The sequence below is a fragment of the Rhea pennata genome, chromosome 1, assembly GCF_028389875.1.
Source record: "Rhea pennata isolate bPtePen1 chromosome 1, bPtePen1.pri, whole genome shotgun sequence".
Taxonomy (NCBI): Eukaryota; Metazoa; Chordata; class Aves; order Rheiformes; family Rheidae; genus Rhea; species Rhea pennata.
Window position 1 is genome coordinate 213,707,975 of NC_084663.1, and position 21,756 is coordinate 213,729,730.

Below are 21,756 nucleotides of genomic sequence, written 5' to 3' on the forward strand. Positions count from 1 at the left end.
CAAGTTACGTCTCTACCAGAATCAGGCACAGCACTGATTCCCATCTAATGTGGGGTGAGTTGCCTTCAACGGCCTGCCTCCAGACAGGGAGCATTGCAGGGATTGTGCCACCATCTCGCTGTGCAAGAGACAGAAACGAACATCAGGGTAGAATTTTTTGCCAATTAAATATTTCACTTTTTTTCTTTCCCTTGAAATCCACTGGCCATGACGTATGTATTTATATAGCTAGTGGAGTGGTGTTTTCACTTCCAAGTTTGCCACTGATTATCAAGTGCCAGAATTGCCAAATTCCACCCGCTGGGAATTTTTCAGTTCAGACTTACTCAGCCCTAGCAGGAATCGCAGTCTTTCCCTAGTCAAAGAGGGGCTGGGGTTAGCAGTTTTGTGCAGCCCAGAGAGAGCGCCAACATACACACTGGCTGGTTCAAGCCAATCTTGAGGGAGTCTGTGGAGCATAGATGTGTTTTCCTGAAAAATGGAGATCAGAGCTAATACCCCAATTTTGGTTTGCGCTCAATTTTAGCTCCGTTTCCATCTCATGTAACTTCTAAAGGACATGGATGTTACAGCAATAAAGTGAATTTTGCCCAGAAATGTGTCTAATAAGCCAAACTAACCAAGATGGCTTAGGATGAAACTAAAAAGCAACACGTTTAATAAGGAGAGAAGGAAATATGTGTTAAGGCAGTGTGTTGCCAGGATCATATGCCAGTTACTGATGCAGCCAGCTAGAAAGTTGTTTTATGGGAATGAATAACATTTATGACTGCCCTAAGCAGGTCATAAAGATACAGAGGGAATTACACACCAGGCTTCAGCTGATCACTGTGGGTGCTTGGGAAAAAATAGCAAGGCCCGTATGATGCATGGCACCATTTGCTTGTTTCTCTTTTACCTGAAGCATGAAACACTGGCAGTTGCACAAGTTGCACATTAGAAGAACTCATGGGGTGTTGTTGGTTTCTTACATGGTAAAATACATTCTGATGCTAGAGGACCCATTCTCAGATTTGACCATGATACCCTCTTAACACACACTTGTGTTCTGCTTCTGCACTTAATTTTTGGAGACTATGGAAACAGTCTTATCTTAGTGCAACAGCAATGGAATTGGTGAAGTCCTTGGCTTTAACTCTAAGGGAAAGCATATGTTTTGCAGACTTGGTGGCTTTTTCCTAGGCTTTGCAAGGATTTTTCTCTGTAATTAATTACCTGACATTTAGTATAATCCTTAGAGAGTGTGTGAGACAGATGCTGAATGCAAAGCACTGATAACACCAATCTCACTTTTTCTCTGAATACCACAGTCTTGGAAGACCCAGCTTTCTGTTATCATGGAACTGATGGGTCATTTTTCACTCTGCTGGGAGGTCTATCCCCTTTATTCTTCAGTGAAAAGCCTTCCCACAAGGATTCACACATTCAATCACCTTGGCATGCTCCTCAGGAGCTCTGTCCTGGCTTCTCTAGATGATGGAGAGAACTGGACACTTTCAGAGGGTGATTCTTCCCACCTATCTTAAATACCTACCTTAGATGAGATAAATCACTCTTAATAGTTGTTCATCTTTCTCCATTGACCATAGGGATTAACTTAAAGTAGGCACTTAATTTGCAGAGGACTAAAATTAGATTAAATTTGGCCAAAATGTTTGCTAGATCAGAGGTAGTGGAGAAATTAATGCTGACCTGAAGATTAACTTTTTGCAAGTTTTAACGCCTTTTTGCACGTGTTTTGTCTCCTCAGAGCTCTGTCCAAGACTCCTGCAGCTTTGGCCCTGAATCAAACCCAGCATTGCAAGCAACTTGAAGGCCTGGTGGTTTCCCAGGTGCAGCTGTGTCGAAGCAACCTGGAGCTAATGCAGACCATCATCCAGGCAGCACGGGAAGTGATAAAGACCTGCCGCAAAACTTTCTCAGACATGCGGTGGAACTGCTCTTCTATTGATCTGGCTCCTAACTACCTGCTGGACTTAGAGAGAGGTAAACTGCACTACTGGCTCAGCTGGGACGTGAGTGAGTAGAGCCAGCCACATGTGTGTTGGGGGCTGGGAACAGTCCTGCTGCCATGAGAAGACATGGAGTGGTTGTGTAGCATAGTTGTTCTGTTCTCTGAGACCACATTCGTCATTGTGGTACCTGTCACACCTAGGAGCTCTCACATCCACCACCCGGTCTCCCACAGCTCTTAGACCACATGCCACCAGTCTGGTTTGCTCATCTCCCGAGGAGTTGCGACTCGCTCCCTGACAGCCATGGCACTGTTGTTCAGAGCATGGAGACCTGTCAAGCAGTGCACTCTGAGCATGAGGCTGCACAGTCAGCTCCCCTGTGGGTCAAACCATCCTTGCGTGCACCAAGGTGCACTGCAGCTGCATGGTCTCTCTCCCTTTCCCACAGCTCTATCCCCTACTGTCAAGCAGCATTCAGCACAGCTGTGAAAACAGGGAGGAGAAACCATGGGGGTTTTCCTCACTGGCCTGAAGTGTAGACTCCTGTGCCTCCCTGCCCTGCTAGAATACTGTCTCATATGCCGAAGAAGAGCTTGCTTGGGAAATTTGCTCTAAGCTGATGAGGCTATGAGAAGTTTCAGCTGCAGCTAGTTGTGGTGTGTGGTGTTCTGTGGGGCAGAAGCTGTGCAGGTCTCTTTCTGGTTGTCCCAGGAGCTGAGCTGTAGTTCTTCTCTCTTCCAGGCACAAGGGAGTCAGCATTTGTGTATGCGCTTTCTGCTGCTGCCATCAGCCACACCATTGCTAGAGCCTGCACCACCGGGGACCTCCCTGGCTGTTCCTGTGGTCCCATCCCAGGTGAGACACCTGGACCTGGGTATCGATGGGGAGGATGTGCAGACAACCTCAACTATGGTCTTATCATGGGGTCCAAATTTTCAGATGCTCCCATGAAGATGAAAAAATCAGGATCACAAGCCAATAAACTGATGCATCTGCACAACAGTGAAGTAGGGAGACAGGTAACAAATCCACAAGAGTTATTGTAATTGTACAATCATCTGTAGTGGTTGGTCGCTCTGTGAAGTTCACTGTCTCTATCAGCTAGCAAAAGGAGAAAGTTTCTCCAAGATGCTCTGAATTCCTTTGGCTTGCTGAAGGCTGTGGCTGTATCTCACTCTGGGACTCAGGAGGCCTTGAACGCTATTATCGGCCCTATATAACCATGGGTGGGATGCCTCATTGCCACAGCCTCTCCACAGCCAGGGATGGCTCTGGCCTGCTTACCCCAGGAGGTGTGGTGGGGACGGGTCCAGCAGTGCTCTGCCAAGGGCGTTGCATATGTGAAGTGCTGTGTAAGCGTGGAGGATTACCATCTGCCAGACGAATCCAACTGCAGCTGCCTCCCAGCCATTCCTGCAGCCAGGAGGGCTGACTATTTCTTTCTTTTTTTTTTTTTTTCTTTTTAACTGCTTCACTAGTGAACGTTCCTCTGTCTGGCAGAGGTAGGTTTTAACAGTTCGCACACAGCCAATGTGCCAATGGAGGGATAATGCTTAACACGTGCACAGCGCTTGGTGTGCACCGAGGAGCAAATCCCCACTGGAGCCCTTTATACAGCTGGAGAAATTGGGGAGGGGGATTGTAAGGGCGGACCCTGCACCTGTGCTTGAGGCTGCAGCGGTTCCCTAGGCTGGTCCCTTTCTGGGGGTACCTCTGGTGGAGGTGGAGGACAGGGGCTACAGCTTAGTCCTTACAGGGCTGCCTGCACTAAGAGGCTGGATCTGGGACACAAAATCTAGAGCATGTTGAGCTCACTGGCAGCTTGCTGTCTAGCTATGGGCTGAATTCACCTTTACAGAGCACCACCATGCCGAACTTGCTTCCCCTGGGTGCCTTTCTCTACCATTCCCTGCACTTCCACTCTCTATGCTTTAATTCATGTAATGTCTTGAGTTTTTTCTTTTAATTGCATCAGGCATATTCCTATTTGGAACACAGTGTCGTCATGGCTGGTGCATTCAGCCCTTCCTGGCAGTGTTCCCTGCCATGTCCCACAGAAAAAAGTCTAGTGTAAACCAAAGTAAAAGGCTCATTTGGCCCATGACCAGCAGAAAGGCAGGGTGAGGGTGCCCTGAACACTTCAGAGCCTTGACATATCTGTTACCCAAAGCCTAAATCTGCTGGAGGCAGTAATGTACTTTAATTATCAATGTATGGATTGCTTTGATTTCCAGCTCCTTAGAAATTTAGAGGGTGTAAACGCAGCACTGTGTAGATATCTGATCAAAATTCATAATACTGTTTTGTCTGTTTGCTGCCTACAGTGGTGCCCTGGTGAAAATAGTCCTGGGCTGATAGTGATCACCAAGGAGCTGCAGGGTTTCATTCCCCTTGCACAGTAGCTATTACTCTAGCACAACTGTGCAGAAATCAGAGCAGCAATTTCTTTCTATGTCAGTTTTCATTAAGACAGTACTTTCTTTAGCAAGCTGGTGGGATGCTTAGAAGTAAGAGAAGGGCATTTCTTAACTCCTGCATTCCTTTTCGCAGGTCTTGAAAGCCTCTCTTGAAATGAAATGTAAGTGCCATGGAGTTTCTGGGTCATGCTCTATCAAGACCTGTTGGAAAGGCCTTCAAGAGCTGCAAGACATTGCACTGGACCTCAAAAACAAGTATTTATCAGCCACCAAGGTTGTTCACCGGCCCATGGGCACACGCAAATACCTCGTGCCAAAGGATATCGATATCAGGCCGGTTAAGGAGACAGAGCTGATTTACCTGCAGAGCTCACCTGATTTCTGTATGAAGAATGAGAAGGTGGGGTCACACGGGACCCAGGACAGGTGAGGGTTTCTGCAGTGGGTGTTGATGGCACTCTGAGCCTCAAAGAGGGAAGGGGAAGAGGGGATCATGTATAAGTAAAAAGCAAGTAACTGTGGAGGTAGTACATGCATGCAAGTAAAGGAAATCTGTAAGTTACAGTATGGTCCAGAGATGCCCAAGCCTTTCAGTGGTGGCTTCACCAGGACAGGGCTGCAGAAGACTTTTGCATTATACAGCCAGACACAAGGTAGCTTTTGAAGGTACTTCCTTCAGGAAACTCATGTAGGCAACCTCTAAAAGTTGTGTAGGCAGCCTCTAAAGGTCTTGTAATGATCAAGCACCATTTTTTTTCCATGTTGAGTTCCTCTAAGTCATTTCTTGCAATCATTACTCATGTGATGGAGGCTACTCTTAAGTAGACAAGTGTTAACTCCATTAGAATCAGTAGCCCCAGGAGCCCTTAAAAGAATACTACAGGCTATAGTGAGGAATCTTTAGGATTTTTGCTTCCATTGCATTTTAAAAATCAAAGTGTACTTGCATTGCTAATGCCTCCACAGAGGGATTTCTTCATCCTGTTGATGATAGGCATTTAAGATCATCACACCCAAATCTTCCACTGGGCATAATGCTGTCCCTTTCCCAGGACTGAAACATGCCTTTCTCTTCCCATGATCCATTTAATTCTCTTCAAGACAAATCAGTTCCCCTTTCAGCAGTTTGAGCATCTCTAGGTGGGTGGCAGACCCTTCACCAGCTGAACAGTTGCACTATTTCCAGAATTTTGCAGGTGGCATTATCTGCCCAGAGTTAACAGTGAGCCAGTTCTGCAGTTGGACTTGCCTTGCAGGAAGGGCAGTTCTCTGGATCACATGCACAAATAAGGCCTAGTCTGTCTGTGGCTGTTAGTACCCCAGGGCATTTGTTAAGTGAGGTGCAATGGCTGGATTTCAGGCTGGCTCATTAGTTGCCGTCTATCAACTTGATGAGAAAGCGTTAGATGATATTCTTCGGCAACGGCCATTTAATCAGCAACCACAACCCTGTACAAAACATATCTGTGTTTATCTAGCAGAACTGACCTGGAGAAGATGGTAGTTAAATGGCAGGAGGCAGAAGGTGACTTTCTCTGTACAGCAGCACTTATCTAGCAGCTCCACGGCGGGAGTGCTGGGCTGCTGTTCATCGTTAGTCCAGTGGTGGAACAGTAATTAGCAAGTGAAGACATTTATGAGTCACTGTGGATCGTAGCGAAAAAGCATGTGTTGAAACTGGTTTCTGAGGGAAAATGTCATTTTAATGGAAGCAATGTTTTGTGGATTTGTGTGGATTTTGATGAATTTGTGTCTTGCCATAGACCTCTTTGTTGGACCGTTCAGTAATGCAATGAAAAAAATGGGAGGTTGTTTGGAAATTGATTTTATAGGAATTGCACTAAATCAGAAGGTTAAGTTGTGTCAAAACCAAAATAAATTCATCACAAATTTGCCAAATGAAACATTTTCAATGAACTGAAATGCTTTTAGAAGGGAGAGAGGTGTGACTTATTATTCACCTAATTTCAGTTTAAAGCAGGTCTTGCCTTTTTTATCTGAGCTAGGGATGAAAAACATGTCAGAGTCTTGAATGCTTTTTTCCTTTTTCCTTTTTTTTTTTTTTTTTTTTTTTTTTGGTGTGTGTGTGAGGATAGGAAAATGTGTGTTCCAGGCGTCCGTTTATCCTGAGCTGAGCAACAGCAGTGATTGCGAGCCTGCCAGGCAAGGGTCCGCAGGAAGTGAGACTGAGTGAGGATTTAGAGGACCAAGATATTAAGGCAGGAGCGGATGACTTTAAAAAGGAACCTGTCAAGAAATTCTCCTTATTCGCAGACATGCAAGAAAATGTTGGCTATGGAAGGGGAAGAGAGAGATATAGTCCTGTGTTAAGTTGTAGGTGTCTCCCAGTCTCCCAACCTGGTAAGGTTGTGTGGACTTACAGTCATTTTTGTTGTAATTCACTGGCCAGCTCTTGAGAAGATGCCTGGTGTCTCAGATTTGGCACATGTAACGCAGGCCATAGCAGCTCGTTTTCTGAATTAATTTAGTGGAGGAAATAAGTGTAAAATCCACACAACGTGTTTGCAGATCCATCCATTCTTCCCTGGGGGAAGGAGGGGAGCTTAGCTAGCCCTGGCTTCCTCCTTTTCCTCTGAATGCTTATTTTTCCTCCATGATTTTTTTTTTCTCATGGAGAAAACATTTAACATTTCTCAAGCGTGGTGGCTCTGTTCCAGCCAGACACGGGGTTGCAGAGATAGCGCCTAATGACAGAGATGAGGGGAACGGGAGCACAAAAGGGCTGCTGTTAGAGAGGGCAGAAAAAATGTGGTTTGCACTTGCTCTGCAAAGATGTAAAATGCTCACAAGGAAATAGCCCAAACAGGTTTTTGTTTTATAAGTCAAATCCCAGGGGTGTCTTAACATTTGATCTTTGAGCACGTCAAAAATTTGGGGAGAGCCTGTTGTTTCCTGCAAGGCTAATTTTTAAGGCCTTTTACTACAAATGGAATCAAGAAAAAATTTTAAATGATTGTCCCTCAGTTTGAATCCCATGAGACATTGGGTCCAGGCAGCTTTGGCAGCTTTTCAGCCCTGCTTTCTGCTCCAAAAGGCGTACGGAGGACAGGGGACATCACAGTGCCCATGCTGAAGCGGTCCTACCTCCCGCGCCCGCTCTTGCAATATTAGATTGCATCTTGTGAATGACCTGCCAAGCTCCCAGTCGGAGAAACAGGCATTCATTTGTGCTGCTGGTGGAAGGATTTTAGTGAAATCAATAAGGCAAAGCAAAAGGAGGAAGGTGGAAAGCAGGACCGCAACCACGGTGTGGTGTGCTGATGTTTTTAAACAACTCATTTTCCCATTATGCCCAAGATTTTAAAATTCATATTCTTTTTAGTTTTCTTAAAGAAAATGAGTTCTTTTGCACCATCCTCCCTTCTCCCCTCAAGGTCCTGTGCTCACTCAGAGCACGGCGGAAAGAGGACGGAGGTTGATGGCTTGGTTGCAACACCCTGGAAGTGTTGGGTTTCAGCATATGCTGTAGGGAACAAATCTGCACTGGCAGGTAGGTGGAAGGGATAATCTAATCAGCCGCTTCCATCTCTACCCTCTCTAATTATCCCTCGCATTACTTGGACTTATTGTGCACTTTTCTGGCAGGAAGGGGAGTCGAGTTACCTTGTGGTGGAACTGCGTGAAAAGTTCCACTCGGAAAACATGAACTCGGCTGCTCAAAAGCCGTTCAGAGCTCTTTGCTGAAAGGCTTTCAAAGCCTTCTTTGGAATGAATCTGAAATGCTTTTTAAGACTCTTTAGCTTTTCTTAGCTTTCTGTTGAAATTCAGAATAGTTTGGAAATCTGCATGCCTCCAAGCGGTTGGGGTGTATCCAGATTTCAAAGCCAGGGAGCTAAATCGAACCTGAGATTTGAAGCCTCACAACTCTTTGAAGTGCTCAAAATCTGATTAAGGAGCCAGGTTTTGCAACTGTTGTCCAAGGCTTCTGCAAATAGGCTTGCTACAAACCCAGCCCTCATCGAGTCCAGCCAAACTACTTGCATTTATTTACCATCATCGCAGTTTCATAGCTATTAAAAATGATCTGGAGACTAAATCTAAAGAAGCTGATCTGTGGAGCAGAATGTGAATTGTATGATTTTCAATTCAACTAATCTAACTGCAGAGGGAAAAAAAATTATTTTCCTATTTCAGAGCTTTCTTGGAAGAAAACACCCTATAACTCATCTTTTAACAAGGCAGTTCAGTTTTCCTGCCTGAAAAATTCGTTATCAGGTTCAAGTAAAATATAAATAATAGCAGATTATGAAATTGAGATCTCTTTTGTGAGAAAAGAAGCGAAAGTATTAACCTTCTTTATCAGTAGGGTGTAAAGTATCATATTTCAAAGGCTGTTTAAGGTCCCTTAAGGAATCCAAGGAAAGGGAAATTCTACCATGCGTGTAAAAGCCTCCAGCTCCTGAAGTCTTGCAGAGATTACTGAGCTGTTTATTACTGATCTTTCCCAGAGCAGCCTTGGAGCCAAGCGAATGCTTCTCCCTCCATGCTGAAGATGGAAAGGAGCTTTTGTAGGCTGCAAAAATCGGGTTGTAACATTTTGGGCAGCAAGGGGCAAGTCAACCATGACACTAAGCTGGGCTGATCTGCCACCACTCCTTAGCTGGCTCACTTTGACCATGAACGTGACCATTCCTTTGGAGGTTGTTTCTTGCTAATATATTTGTTCATTCCTTCAATATAAAATACTAGTCCTAAGTGTCTCCCAAGGTGTCTTACACTGATATATTTTATTGGATAGGAACCTGCATGTAATTACTGAGCATGCCTGTACTGATCAGCAGTAACTCGTTTAGCTGCAGTGCCTGACTGTAAATGAAATTTCTTAGCAGAAGCACTCATATTTATACGGGGAAGAATGGTAGTTTTGAGTAAACAAGAGCATTTGGGTTTTTTTTTTTTTAACTACCTCTTTAATTAAAGTCCCATCACTCAGTTAGGACACAAGAAACAACATGCAGGACTTTGACTTTGATTAGGTTAAAATTTGTATGATGATTTAGGAAATTTTGGAACCATTATCAGACATGTCACTCTTCGCTCATGAGACCCCACAAATAACAAATTCAGGGAAGTCTGAACCTGTCCCACTCTGACAGACCTAGATTTGATGGTAAAGCTTCCTGAAAACATTTGTGAATAATGATGTTATTGGTGGAAAAAGAAAGTTCATACATGGAAAAAGGAAGTTCATACAGAAAATTGCAGCAGATGGTGAATTCAGAGAGAGAGAGGGAGAAACAGAAAAAAAAAAAAAAAGAAAAAAAGCTCCTAAGCCAGCTCTCCTAAAGATATTCACTCCCTTTGCATTAAAACAGCATTGCAGTTAGAGAACATTAGATCCAGAAAGATCTTTTCACAAAGTCTAATCTTTTTTGCAGTGAGACTGAATTGAGAATGTCTGGGCCATTGCTGAAGATATTTGTCTAATCAGTTTTTAAAAACAGTTTCCCTAGACAGTCCCCACAGTTTCCCTAGACAACCTATACCAGAGCTTTCCTATCCTTAGAGTTATCACGTTTGTCTTAATCTGAATTTTCCTTTTTTCTTGTTGTTTTTTGAAAATCAGCTCAATCATTTCTTGTCCTGCCTCCTCTGGATATGAAGAACATTCACTTGCTCTCCTCATTACCATGACATTCAATAGGTGGAAAGGCAGCTCTTCTTAGACTTTTCTAAGACAGTTTCTTCAACTTTTATTCTAGTTTCTGAACTGCTACTGCTCCTTGGGTTCACCTGAGAATCTTCTAACATTTATTTGGCTATTTTTCAAAACAGGATGCTTTTTTTTTTTTTTTTTTTTTTTTTTTTTTTTTTTTGCATTTTAATTCACTTTTGCAAAATGCTCTCAGTGCCTTTTGGCCTAACATTATCCCATATTTTTGAAGCTCACTCGCTATTTCTTCATTAATGAAAATACAGGCTGGTTCTAGGATCTCTCTTGACACCTCCTTGGTGACATGAAGTATTGATAACTCTCTTTAGTACAATTGTTTGCTGTCAGTCTCTAGTTGTTCCCTGTGGATGAGAAAACAATTTAAAAATAATTAAGATCCTGCTCTTAAAATCTTATATAAAAGTTGTGCACTTTGATGTATTTTTGGCCATACCCGTTGTTTTACGTGCTTCTTGGGAGAATGAAATGAATTATTCCTCTCTCTCTTTTATATACCACTGTGTGTCATGACATTACCAAAACAAGGGGTGCTAAAGAAATTAATAGGGATTTGGTTTAAAAGAGAAAAAAGAAGGTATTTATTTTTATACAGCAGTAGCATCTACTTGAACTTATGGCCACAGGCGTTTGTGGAGGCAGTTTCCATACGTTAAATGAGTTCAAAAAGAGAAATCTATGGGCAACATGCCCACAAAGGAGTAGCGAAAGGTTCAGGCAAGAAAGTGTCTTCTATCATTCGTAATACAACAGTTCTGGATGTTGATGGAGTAGGAGGGGGTGGACCATAGGAAACAACCAGATTCATGTTTTTCTCCCTAAACAGCATCTCCCATCACCATTACAGAGTCCTGGGTCAGGTAGGCAATTGCTTGGACCCAGTAGGACATTTCTTACTTTTTTGTAAGCAGCTTCCACAAGATCAACAGGGCTGGTGGAGCTCCCAGCAGATATCTCATCCACCCCGTTGTCATGTGTCGTTATTGTGGCTGGTGCAGTAGGCAGAGTGGACCTCCCTTTAGCTCTCCAACAGCAGCTATCAACTGGGGGCAGCCAAAAAAAAAAAAAAAAAAGAAAGAAAGAAAAAAAAATACCCTATGCTTACATCTGCTGATGGGACAGAAATGAACTGAGATCCACAGAGAAAATACATGTAGCATCTCCCAGGAGCTTTTAATGGGGTGGAGCACCATCTTATTTAGCTTTAGGCATTAAGAAGTTAGGCAATTAAGCTGGTAGGCCACTGTTTACATTCATTGCACAGTCAGCTGATACCTCCAGAGCACAGTTCATCCCATTCCTCTGTCCTGCATAGGAAATCATCTCCAGTATGAACCAGAGAGTGCCTGTTTTCTTGCATATTACTGAGAGATGTGAGAGAGCTCTTGTAAGTGGGATGATAGAATATGAATAATTTGGAGGACGAGAAGGAGTCCATGACCTTAATTGTGCTTACTAGACTCTCTTGCTCAAACTCTGCTAGCACAGGGCTCAGATGGTTTTAAGGAGCGCAAGAACATACTGCCTGTCGCCTTGTGCTCCTATCTGCGGCACTTAGATTTCCAGCTGGAAATCCTTCTGCAGGTCCCTGCAGAACAATGCAGAAACTCTGCTTCTCCCTCCTCTGCAGCAGACTGTAACTGATATCTTAAGACGAAAATTCCTGGTGAAGTAACTGTGAGACTCCTTAGCCTCTCCATCTGGGGCAGGATTCTCAAAAATGCAAATATCACCTTGCCCATCTCTGCAGGGAGGCCACCCCGTGATATAGCTGCTTGGGCTCGAGGGATGATGTACAGCAATGTTTTTGCAAGTGAGGGCTGGTAGGGTGAGACTCTGGAAAGGCAAATTGAGTAGGATTTGTCCAGTCAGTGAGGTCAGCCTCCTCCCATCTTGCATAGAAAAGAGAAAAGCACGGTGGCAATCTGAAGGCATATTCCTGAGCCAAGACCTTGTCCACGATTATGGTTGAGGCATCATTTTTCACTGGTTGTCCAAATGCTTTTGGAAGTTTGGTTAAGATGGAGTCGGCTGCATTCGTATTTTCTCTCTGAGGCTCTGGAGAAGCGCATTTCTCTGAGTTGCTGGAATTGTGCTGGACTGGGCCCAAAACAAACGAGACTGAACTTAACCCATCAGCAGGGAGCCTGGTGATACTGCAGCCGAGGTCTCTGACAAGCAGACACTCAGGGGTAGCTTCTGTGGGTAAACTCTAGTCTTTGGGTTTCTTTGTCTTTACCTACTAGCTCCTTGTACACATAGTTACAGCTGAAAAAAAATGCCTTTGTTTTGGCTTATTTTTTTAAAAAAATAAAGATTATTCATCCATCCCTACAATTTAAAGCAGAAAACAGAATGTTTAGTTAGTGGCATTGTCAGGAAAGTTTTCTAAAAACACAGTTACGGTCAGAATGAGGTCAAAAGCTCTGTTCTGGGTATGCAGCTCTCCTGCTTCTGAATGTCTCTGTTCCTTATTCAAAAATTGAGGGAAAAGTGGCAGGGTTGGTTAGAATTTTTTTTTTTCCTTTATTTCAGGTTGAGTGGGATGGGCTTGGCTGTGGGAAAGCCAGTAGATTTTATTATTATTATTATGATGATGATGTATGCAAATCACAGGAGTGGATGTAAGGAGACAGAGATTCCCAATTCGCAGACAACAGGTGTAAGAGTTTTGCTCTGTATTTGAATTGACTAAATTTGACCGCAGGGTGCTTTGTACGTCTAGGGAATATCCTTGATGGTGAAACGGTTGCTTAGCACCAGGTGGCATCATATACCCAGTGCTGGGCTTCTTCAGACTCCTGCTCCTCGCTAGGTGAAACTAGGGGCAACAACCTTTCCAGCCACCGGTAAAGCTGAGTAAGGTTTTCAAATACCCTCCCCTCTCCTAATGTCAACATGCCTGTGTTTGAACCTTTGCTCTGAATATTTAATGCATTTACTAATACATTTATGAGGAGTCATTCTGAGGTTTCCTAGCGGAGGGGCTCTGGTTCGTGGGGGTAATAACAGCGCCTTTGGTTCAATGTTAGGCAAACATGCTTAATGAGATTGCAGACTTCAGCTTCGGTAGAGGCTTTCAAAGGTTCGTAAATATTTACACACACTCCCGAAAGAGGGGAAGAAGCGGGGGGGAGCCTTTAAAAACTGAACATGGAGAGGAATGTGAGTCAGAAATAACAAACAGGAGGCCTGCCTGAGTCAGAAATAAATAAGGGAAGAACAAGAATAAAATCTCAACACCTCGTTAATCCCATAACTTCTCCTAAAGCATTACCTCATGAGGAATTCTTATAAAGCTCATGGATTTGTTTCCATCTATTAATGGGGTGCTCAGCTTGATAGTACCACTCATATTCCTCTCTCTTTTCCCTACCCAAAACCAGCCTCAAAATGTTTCTGTCCAAAATAACTAGATGCAATAAGATTTAGAAGACATGTCAGTAATTCTCCACAAATTCCAAACTGCCTTTCTATTAATAATACCAAGAGGCTCCATCAAGTTTGCAGCCTCACTGTGTTGAGCACAGAATGAGATCTTTTAACCTAAAGGTGCTAGTGTGCAGCCAAACATCTGACCAAACATTCACCTTTACAGCAGCTGGAGAAATGGCATCTTTAGGACATGGTTCATTGCATCTGAAAGTCAAAGCCTGTTGATCTCTGTCAACTGTGGAAGGTAGCCCAGGGTGACAGGTTGTGGTGGGGGCATCTGTAGGGTAGAGTGATGCAATGTACTCTAACATCTAGGGTTTAGGGAGATGAATCCCTCCTGGTGAGAGGGTAGAGGACAAAGTCTCTGGAAGGCCAAAAAAGGCAGAGAGTATTTGAACATAGGATCAGTTTTTCCTCTCTTTCGCTTTATCAGGGCAGTCTTTGATGCCAATGAGTTTTTCATGTGGATGCATGCTTTTCACTACCATTGCTGACTATGTTTTCGGAAGCAGCTAGTGGCATTTATTTAAGTATCTTAGGATATTTCCAACTTGGGATACTTCCAACTTGAAGATCTTAGGAGAATGGGGTAGCTGGGTTTTGAGAATGGTTGAGCATATGATTTTACAAAGTTAAGTCCCTTCCAAAGTTTCTCAGTGCTGGAGATCAAAGGCAGAGATTCCTCAACTCACAGGTTACTTCTGAACACTCAAGCCAGCTGCCAACCAAACAGACAAACTGAGGGAACCTCATAAAATGGCAGACTTACCCCTTTAAGTAAAAGCAGAAGCAAAACAAGCAGTAAAAGTCCGTGTGACATTTGGTGACATGTCATCCCACAGTGTGTCCTTGCCATGCTGCCTGCTTCTGGGTCGAGACTCAAGGTGGTGTACGGCCAGCTCCCTTGCTGCTTGTGCCAGGCTGGGAGATACTTAGAGGAGAAAGCGCAGAGTCCTGCCCTGCTAGTATTGGTAATCATTTCCCTGATATGGTCAGGGCTGGATAGTGGCTGTTAGAGCCTGCTCAGGAGCTTTCCCAACCTAGTATCCTTGGCATGGAGTCTGTGCAAATTATCTGACTGCAGGGTTCCTCCTCTACCCCTTTTCAGGTTAGGCAACGTAAGGCAAACATCAGAGTTTGTCCTTTAAGGGATCCTCTTCTCCCACCTCCCTTCAAACAGCTTTGGAGCCAGCCTGGGAATACACAGCACTATGGACTATGAGTTTGTGTTTCAGTGAAGATATCATCATTGCTTCTCTCTCTTGCTATTCAGATTAGATGCTATTTTGAGTGTCAGAGCAGGTGATGTGAATCCTATCTGGAGTTTCAGAGCAGGTGATCTGAATACAGGCCCAGGGCTCTCTCTATCTCCCTTGCAGACCTGCCCTGGTGCCCAGCTACTACCTGCTTGCTGCAGCTGAGGCTTGAACATGCTGGCCTCACCTGGCACCTTGCAGAGCTGTCAGGCCTCAATGCCATTGCAGGGACTGACCCATCCTTGGTTTCCAAAGCTCCGTGGGGATTTGCGCTTGCTCACTGCATTTCCTTTATTCCAGGCAATGCAACAAGACCTCCAACGGGAGCGACAGCTGTGACTTGATGTGCTGCGGCAGAGGCTATAACCCCTACATGGACAAAGTGGTGGAGCGGTGCCACTGCAAATATCACTGGTGCTGCTACGTGACCTGTAAAAAGTGCGAGAGGACTGTCGAGAGATATGTGTGCAAATGAGACTCCCCCTCTTGCTCCAACCAGGAGCTGCGACGCCAGTGGCACCCAAGCACTATTCACAGATGAGAAAACATTTCCCTAACTAGATGTCGCTTATCTTGTAAAGACACAAACTTGAAGAAAGATCGTAGAGGAGAAAGCAATAACACCAGTAAAAACAGGACCCTTAAGAAAAAGTAAATGTAAAAAGCAGAAGGTTTTCTCCACCAATAAAATGCTCTCTGGGAAGACAAAAACTCATTTGGGATGGTATCTTCTTCCAAAATATTTCCTGTGGTTGCCAATGACGTCCAGCCATCAAGTGCCTTAGTATTTTGAGAAACAAAAGTAGAAACTTTCCTTAGGGGAAGAACAATAACTCTTGTTGGAAAATAATGCCAACACCTGCTTATGCCTTCTAGTGTGGGTATTGGGTCTGCACTAGGACCATCCCAGAAAGGAAAACTTTGCAGCTTTTCAGCATTAACTCTATTTGTTGCCAAAGACTTTATTTTTAGCCTGGAAGCATCCTCTCAGGATGGCAAAGGCGGAAAGACTTTCAGGTTACTCTCCTGAAATGAACCAATCATTTTAACCTTTTTTTTTTAAGCAGGTCTGCAACTTCAAAGCAACTGCCATGGGCAAAGCTGTTCCCATTTTACCAGAGCTGGTTTCAAACTCAACTGTTCAAAAAAATCCTTTGGATACTGAAGGCAGTGAGGGTAGGATACCCTGAGAGAGGCTTTTGTGGGCATGGGTCCACAGGAATGTAGCAGAGTGGGTAGGATGCAGCAATAAAGCCAAAGAGAAAGTAAAAAACAATTCCTGCTTGCTTTCTCTCCTGCCCTGTGGGTGTTATGCCCTTAATCACTGTCGCTCTGCTGTGTTGGACCACCCAAAGCCGTTGAAATCTGCCACCTCCTCTTTTCCGCCAGCGAAGCCATTGACCGAGCCCCGAGAAACTCCAGAGTCCTCAGCGCTGCCCAGCCCCGGCTCTCGAGAGCGCAGGCACAAAGGTTAACAGCTATTCTCAGTAGACCGAAGTGGGAACATGTAAATCTCTCACATGGCCCTGCCTTGACACATTATCTGTGGCTGTACATATTTTCTTTTGTACGCGAACGTACAGAAATATTTATAAGATATATCTCGTGCTTTCCTCTATCCTCCTTATACATAAATATATCTATCTATTATAAACAAGCCTTAACAATACTATGAAATAAATGCTGAAGTTACTCATGCAAGAGCAAAATCCTAGAATTATTATGTTTCGCTCAAGGACATTGTTTCTTACTTGGAAAGCTACTCTAATTTCCCTCCCAGAGAAGGGATAAGAGGCATTTGCTGGCATGGAATAGAGAAGTTCCACTATTCCCCATCTCCCCAGCCTGTTCGTTTTCAGCAGAATTAGCCAAGATACAGCTGAGGCAATGAAACGGAGCATTCGGAGAAAGTAAGTCACGTTCTCATGCTGTTCTTTAGATCAAGGATCATCCTCACCACTACAATATTCCCTCAGGCAGTGTGTTAACACATGTGACTCATACTTGTCATGAGTGGTTGGTTCCTCGTTCGCGCATGAGAAGAAGAGTTGCTGTGTAGTGGAGTTTTTGCCACTGGTTGGCTTCCCACGGACATCCAGCTCTGTGTCTCCGTTGTGAAAGGCAGCACTGGAGAAGGTTGCCTGCTCCAGGAACAGAGCCTGTGAAAGATTTCAGGACTTTTTAACAGACCGTGTATGAGCAGCCAGCAAATCTCCTCTTCGTGGATGAAACTTCTTGTTGACCACAGTGTTCACTTGAAAGCTTCCAGTATTCCTAAAGATCCCTGGATCCAGGTCTTTGAGGATCTAGAAGATAAAATGTTGCCTCAAAACCACTACACAGAAAGAAGAAAAACATGATGTGCTTGTGGCCCGTCATCTTTTTGAGGAACACCATGGCCATGATTAGGGGCAGGAGGAATTTCTTTCTCACTAAATATATATACAATAAAGAGACGACATGCACAGACAGGCCTGTGGATCTCTATGAGGAACTCTCTGGAGCCTACCATAAATTCAGTTTTTGAACCCCCTCCCCCCTGATGTCGCAGCACCTCAGCTCAGTTCTGCCCTTCCTGTGAGGCCTCCTGGGTGCAGTCAGCCAACTTTTCCATCCTCTAAAGTGTGTGGGGGACAGCAGGCACTTTTCTAGAGGGAAATACGGCCATAACACGGCTGTCTTCCTCTGAACCCTTCATTCTCACTCAGCCGGTCTCTGAGAGTCAAGTGCCTCTGACATGTTGCTGCACAGCCCTCAGGAATTGGGAGAAAAATGCCCAGCATTGCAGGCTATCGAGCAAAACCGGAGATATTTTATTCTCCTTGGCTACTTTTAACACTACTGTAACAGGTCTGATCTCCTCGCCTCCCTCCCTCCCCCAATATGTCCTGCCAAGAGCAGGCGAAAGGAAGCCTTTGGTAGGTTGTCAGTGGTTTGTGTCATTGTCACCCCATAAAAGCTGGTGGACTCCGATGTCTCCGCAGTGCGATGTGATGAGCAGTGGGTGTCTTTAGGCTGACACAAAGACAGGTTGGTGGCAGGAATCCCACTGCTCTCTGAAGCCAGAATTTGGCTTTGTTCAATATGCAAAGACATAGTCAATTTTTGTTCTTTTAAGGTGTTTTCTTTTTAATTTCAGTTTCTGATGAAGCCAAAGAGGCAAGCATGTTCTGACTGAGGGAAAACTTAAGCATTTAAATTCTGTTCTGTAAGGACTCTTTTTTGCTCCCTTGCTGATGTCTTGAGTCTTTCAGCTTGGTGAAAACACAATGAGATGGAAGAAATACTCTAATATGCACATTGTTTTCAGCTGCATTTCACTCTTCTGGTGTCAAACCATTGTTCCTCAGCTGCATTTTCCATGTCAGAAGAATCAGTGTCATTGCAAAGCGTGAAAAGAAAAGCCCACTCATGTGCAGTTCTTCAGACCATCAGGTGGGATATCTAAGAAAGCATTAGCTAAGGGGCACATTACCCTGAGTGTCTGCCCAGACAGCAGTGTGTTACTCAAGATGGAGAAAGAAATGGCTGCAGTCCTTGGAGGCTTGCAATCTGAAGGATCCAAGCCCAAAACCTCTGCTTGCTCCTCTAGCAATCCATCGCTGACTTAATCTCGGTTTTACCAACCTAAAGTCAGTGTGGCTCCAGCCCATGTCCTTGACTGTTAGCCCGTGAATCAACACTTACACAACTTTTGCCGTAACTCCCGAATTTCAGAGGCTCTTTTCATCTCTAGAGGGACCACCCCTGGACCAGGGCATTAGCAATATGCCCAGGGTGACATGACCAAGAGGACAATCACATACAGGCCCAATAAATCAAAAGCTTCCTTGTTACACAGTCCTGCTTCATCCAGCAAACTAGGGTCATCCTCCTCCTGATGGTCCATCATTTTCTACCTTTTCAAAAATGTTATTTTATGAGGCGGAAGCAGTGGTTTCTTTCTTTCTCTCTCTCTTTTTTTTCTTTTTCTTTTTTTCACCCCTTTTAATACAAACTGAAAGATAGCAAGTCTGTGACATGAGACCAAGACCATATTTCTGCAATGGCTCAAAGTATACCACGCTTCTTGCAACCTAATTTTTATGCTTTTTTTTTTCCTGGCATCAGCAGCGAGGTACGGTGGGGCCAAAAGAGACAAGTGCTCTTGTTCTTAATTGTAACATTTGGTGCAACAGTAGTCCACACAGTTTCCCTGAAATTTAGCTGCTGAATAATTTTCTGAGCCTGTGCCACCTGATGGATAACCGGGGGAAATCTGTCACAAACCAGTTTTACAGGGTTTTGCAAGGAAAATGTATCCCGAATAGCAGGACAAGTCCGTCATGTGCCTGTCTCTTTCCCTCCCCCAAATCATCTGTAAGCAGCTTTCAAAGTTTTGCATGGAAACACAGAGGTCTTTCAGCTTCTGAATGAGATGGCTTTAGTCATTGTGAACATCTCTGTCAGTGGTGCTACGGTTCCCTCTCTCTCATAATGTGCCCTGCCAGATCCTAACAGCTGGTGTAATTTGGCCTGGCTCCACGTACTACTATACAGCTCTGTTGATTTACGCTAGCTGGGAAAATACAGCTGATATATTCCCATAAATATTATTATTTCAAAATATTGCAGCATTATCCCCTGGGGGGGAAAAAAAACAAGCTGCCTTGAAAAGTATTATCTCAGCAGCTTTGTGGCATTTATTCATTTGAAAAAAAATATTCATGATTTAATAAAACAGTTTGTACTTATTTCAAAATCTGAGGATTTAGACCTTGTGTGCATCCATCTGGCTTTGTATATTTTGATGAATTCCCTCCCATCCTCATCCTGTTCCAGTTTTACATCATTTGGGTTGCTCCCCATGGTAGACGGATGACATTCATTATAGAAAACTCCCATCAGATTGTTTGTTTTAGTCTATAAAATGAAAAGTATCTTAATCACGCTAAAGCAGGCAGCTTCATGCACAGCTACAAAGGGCCTTGCTGGAGGGAAGGGAGAAAAAAAGGAGGCAAAAATCTGAATACAATTAGCAGCGCCTTTGTCAGGAAAGTGATAAAGGAGTCCCAGAGGGAACATCCCTGTTTCCTGTTAGAAAACAGATCCCTGTAGACAACCATTAGCTTCCTCCGAGTTCACTGCTTTTGTGCTGTCCACCTCCCGGCTACCTGCTCCGAGAAGACGTGGGATGGAAGCTCTGGAGGTACACGGGGACGAGGAAAGTCAGGAAAATTCAACCCCTGCTTTTCCTTTGCCTGCTGCAGAAATACATCCAGCTCCTCCTCCTCCCCCCCGCCTCCTCGGCTGTGCTCTCTGGGGCTGATGGCAGACGCTTTTCTAATGGGATCATTCATGTCATCAGACAAGATCTAAGCAGGAAATGGAGCTTAGTGCAGTGAAACCATCCTGCACTGTCTGGAGCCACCCCCCCCCCCCAAAAAAAACTGGTCTCACCCAGCCCTTCTCACCACGCACTCTGCAACAGCCCTGGATAGCAGGTCCTCAGCACCCCACCAGGAAGGATTTGCCTTTCCTGGGTTGAGAAGAGGGTCATGAAACACCATCATTTCATTTCCAGGAGCGGGGGCTTTGATCACATCCAGCGTGGGCATGACTTTGTCCTTTACATGTGGGACATGGACCAGAAAACAAGATTTGGGAGACAGGGGAAAGAGCAGGAAACTTAAAATCCACCTGAGATTAATGACTTTAACATGTACAACATGTTTTGTTTTGCTTTGTTTTCCCCTCAGGACAAGTTTCATCAGTCAGACAGAGTTTGATTAAATATCTCAGCAGTGCTATGGTTTATTCATCTAGAGCAAAAGTTATCCCCTGCTCAGGAAAGCAGCATTGCTTTATTCTCTATCCTACCAGCTAATAAGAATATTAATAAAAATAATAACGATGGCATGTATTGTGGGTTCTTATTATTTGCTTTGTTAAGAGTAAGTGGACAGTACTTGGGCTGCATTGTAATGATCAAATGAGTCATCTTAAAGATCTTTTCTGACATTAAAGATCCTATCTGGGCTGTGTAGAGCTTTTTGGTAGTGTAATTTTCCAAATTTTTCACTAGAATCACATGGGCTAGACAATTAAAAAAAAAGAGAGAGAAAAGTCAGAAAAAGGTATCACATAACAGTGAGACTCCAGGAGCTGGGACATGAAGGGAAAGGCTGCAAATGTGGCACAGCTTATGGGAAACCCTTGAGACTTGTAACGCTGCGCTGAGGAGCTCGTGCTGCCATCCGCACAGAGCTGAATCTCACACTTAGAAATTGTCATGGATTGAGTTACTTTGAGGCTCTGTCCGTTTGTACAATATGGCATCAGCTTAAATGGGGGATGCTCATAGGCTTAAAACTAAACATCTGTATAAGTGTTTTTCTGGATCAGGGCCAAAGTGCTGAAAACCTTGGAGAATTGAATCCTATAAAGGCCACTTATCGATATCTCAGATCTCTCTAAGTGGTAACTGCTGACAAACACAGGCTTTTTAAAATGGAGATCCACATTTCTTTTAGATTTCCTATGGCTAACCCTGGGCCCCAAATTCACTCAGTCTGGAATCAGATCTGCTAGGTGGTGATGAGCGATGAATGTGGGCTGGAGCTAGGGTGGTACTTTAAAGTAACGACAGGTGAAGTCCAGCAGGGGATCACGGTTTACTTGGTAGGTCTGATTTAAGGAGAAGGAAGAGAAGTCATGAAAAGCTGGAAAGCAGAGAAACAAACGAGCCTTTTAAATATCCGTTATTGATATGGGAACAGTGATGGAGACACCATCGAGGGTTGGAGTGAGAGCTGCATCTCTCCCTGTCAGGCTGCTCACCAGAGTTCACAGCTCCAAATTTATCTTAACCAGGATGCTTCAGGGGTGCGTGACATCTCACTTCCAATCTCTTTGAGGGTTAATTGCATTTTCAAAATTCATATTGAATTTCAGAGGAAACAGAGATTTAAAATCCACCATTCCAGGGCCCTTCCTTCTTCCCCAGCCTTCTATGATTCTCC

General features: G+C 44.1%; 1 protein-coding gene across 1 annotated transcript in view; it reads left to right on the top strand.

Annotated features, from left to right (window-relative positions):
* WNT11 (Wnt family member 11) overlaps positions 1 to 17,717 on the top strand; it is a 30,244-nt gene extending 12,527 nt beyond the window's left edge. Inside the window, 4 exon segments of the mRNA XM_062578278.1 lie at positions 1,751 to 1,986; positions 2,697 to 2,974; positions 4,506 to 4,798; positions 15,056 to 17,717. Coding sequence (XP_062434262.1) covers positions 1,751 to 1,986; positions 2,697 to 2,974; positions 4,506 to 4,798; positions 15,056 to 15,230 — 982 coding nt within the window. The 3' untranslated portion in view covers positions 15,231 to 17,717.
* Positions 17,718 to 21,756: the final 4,039 nt, after the last annotated feature.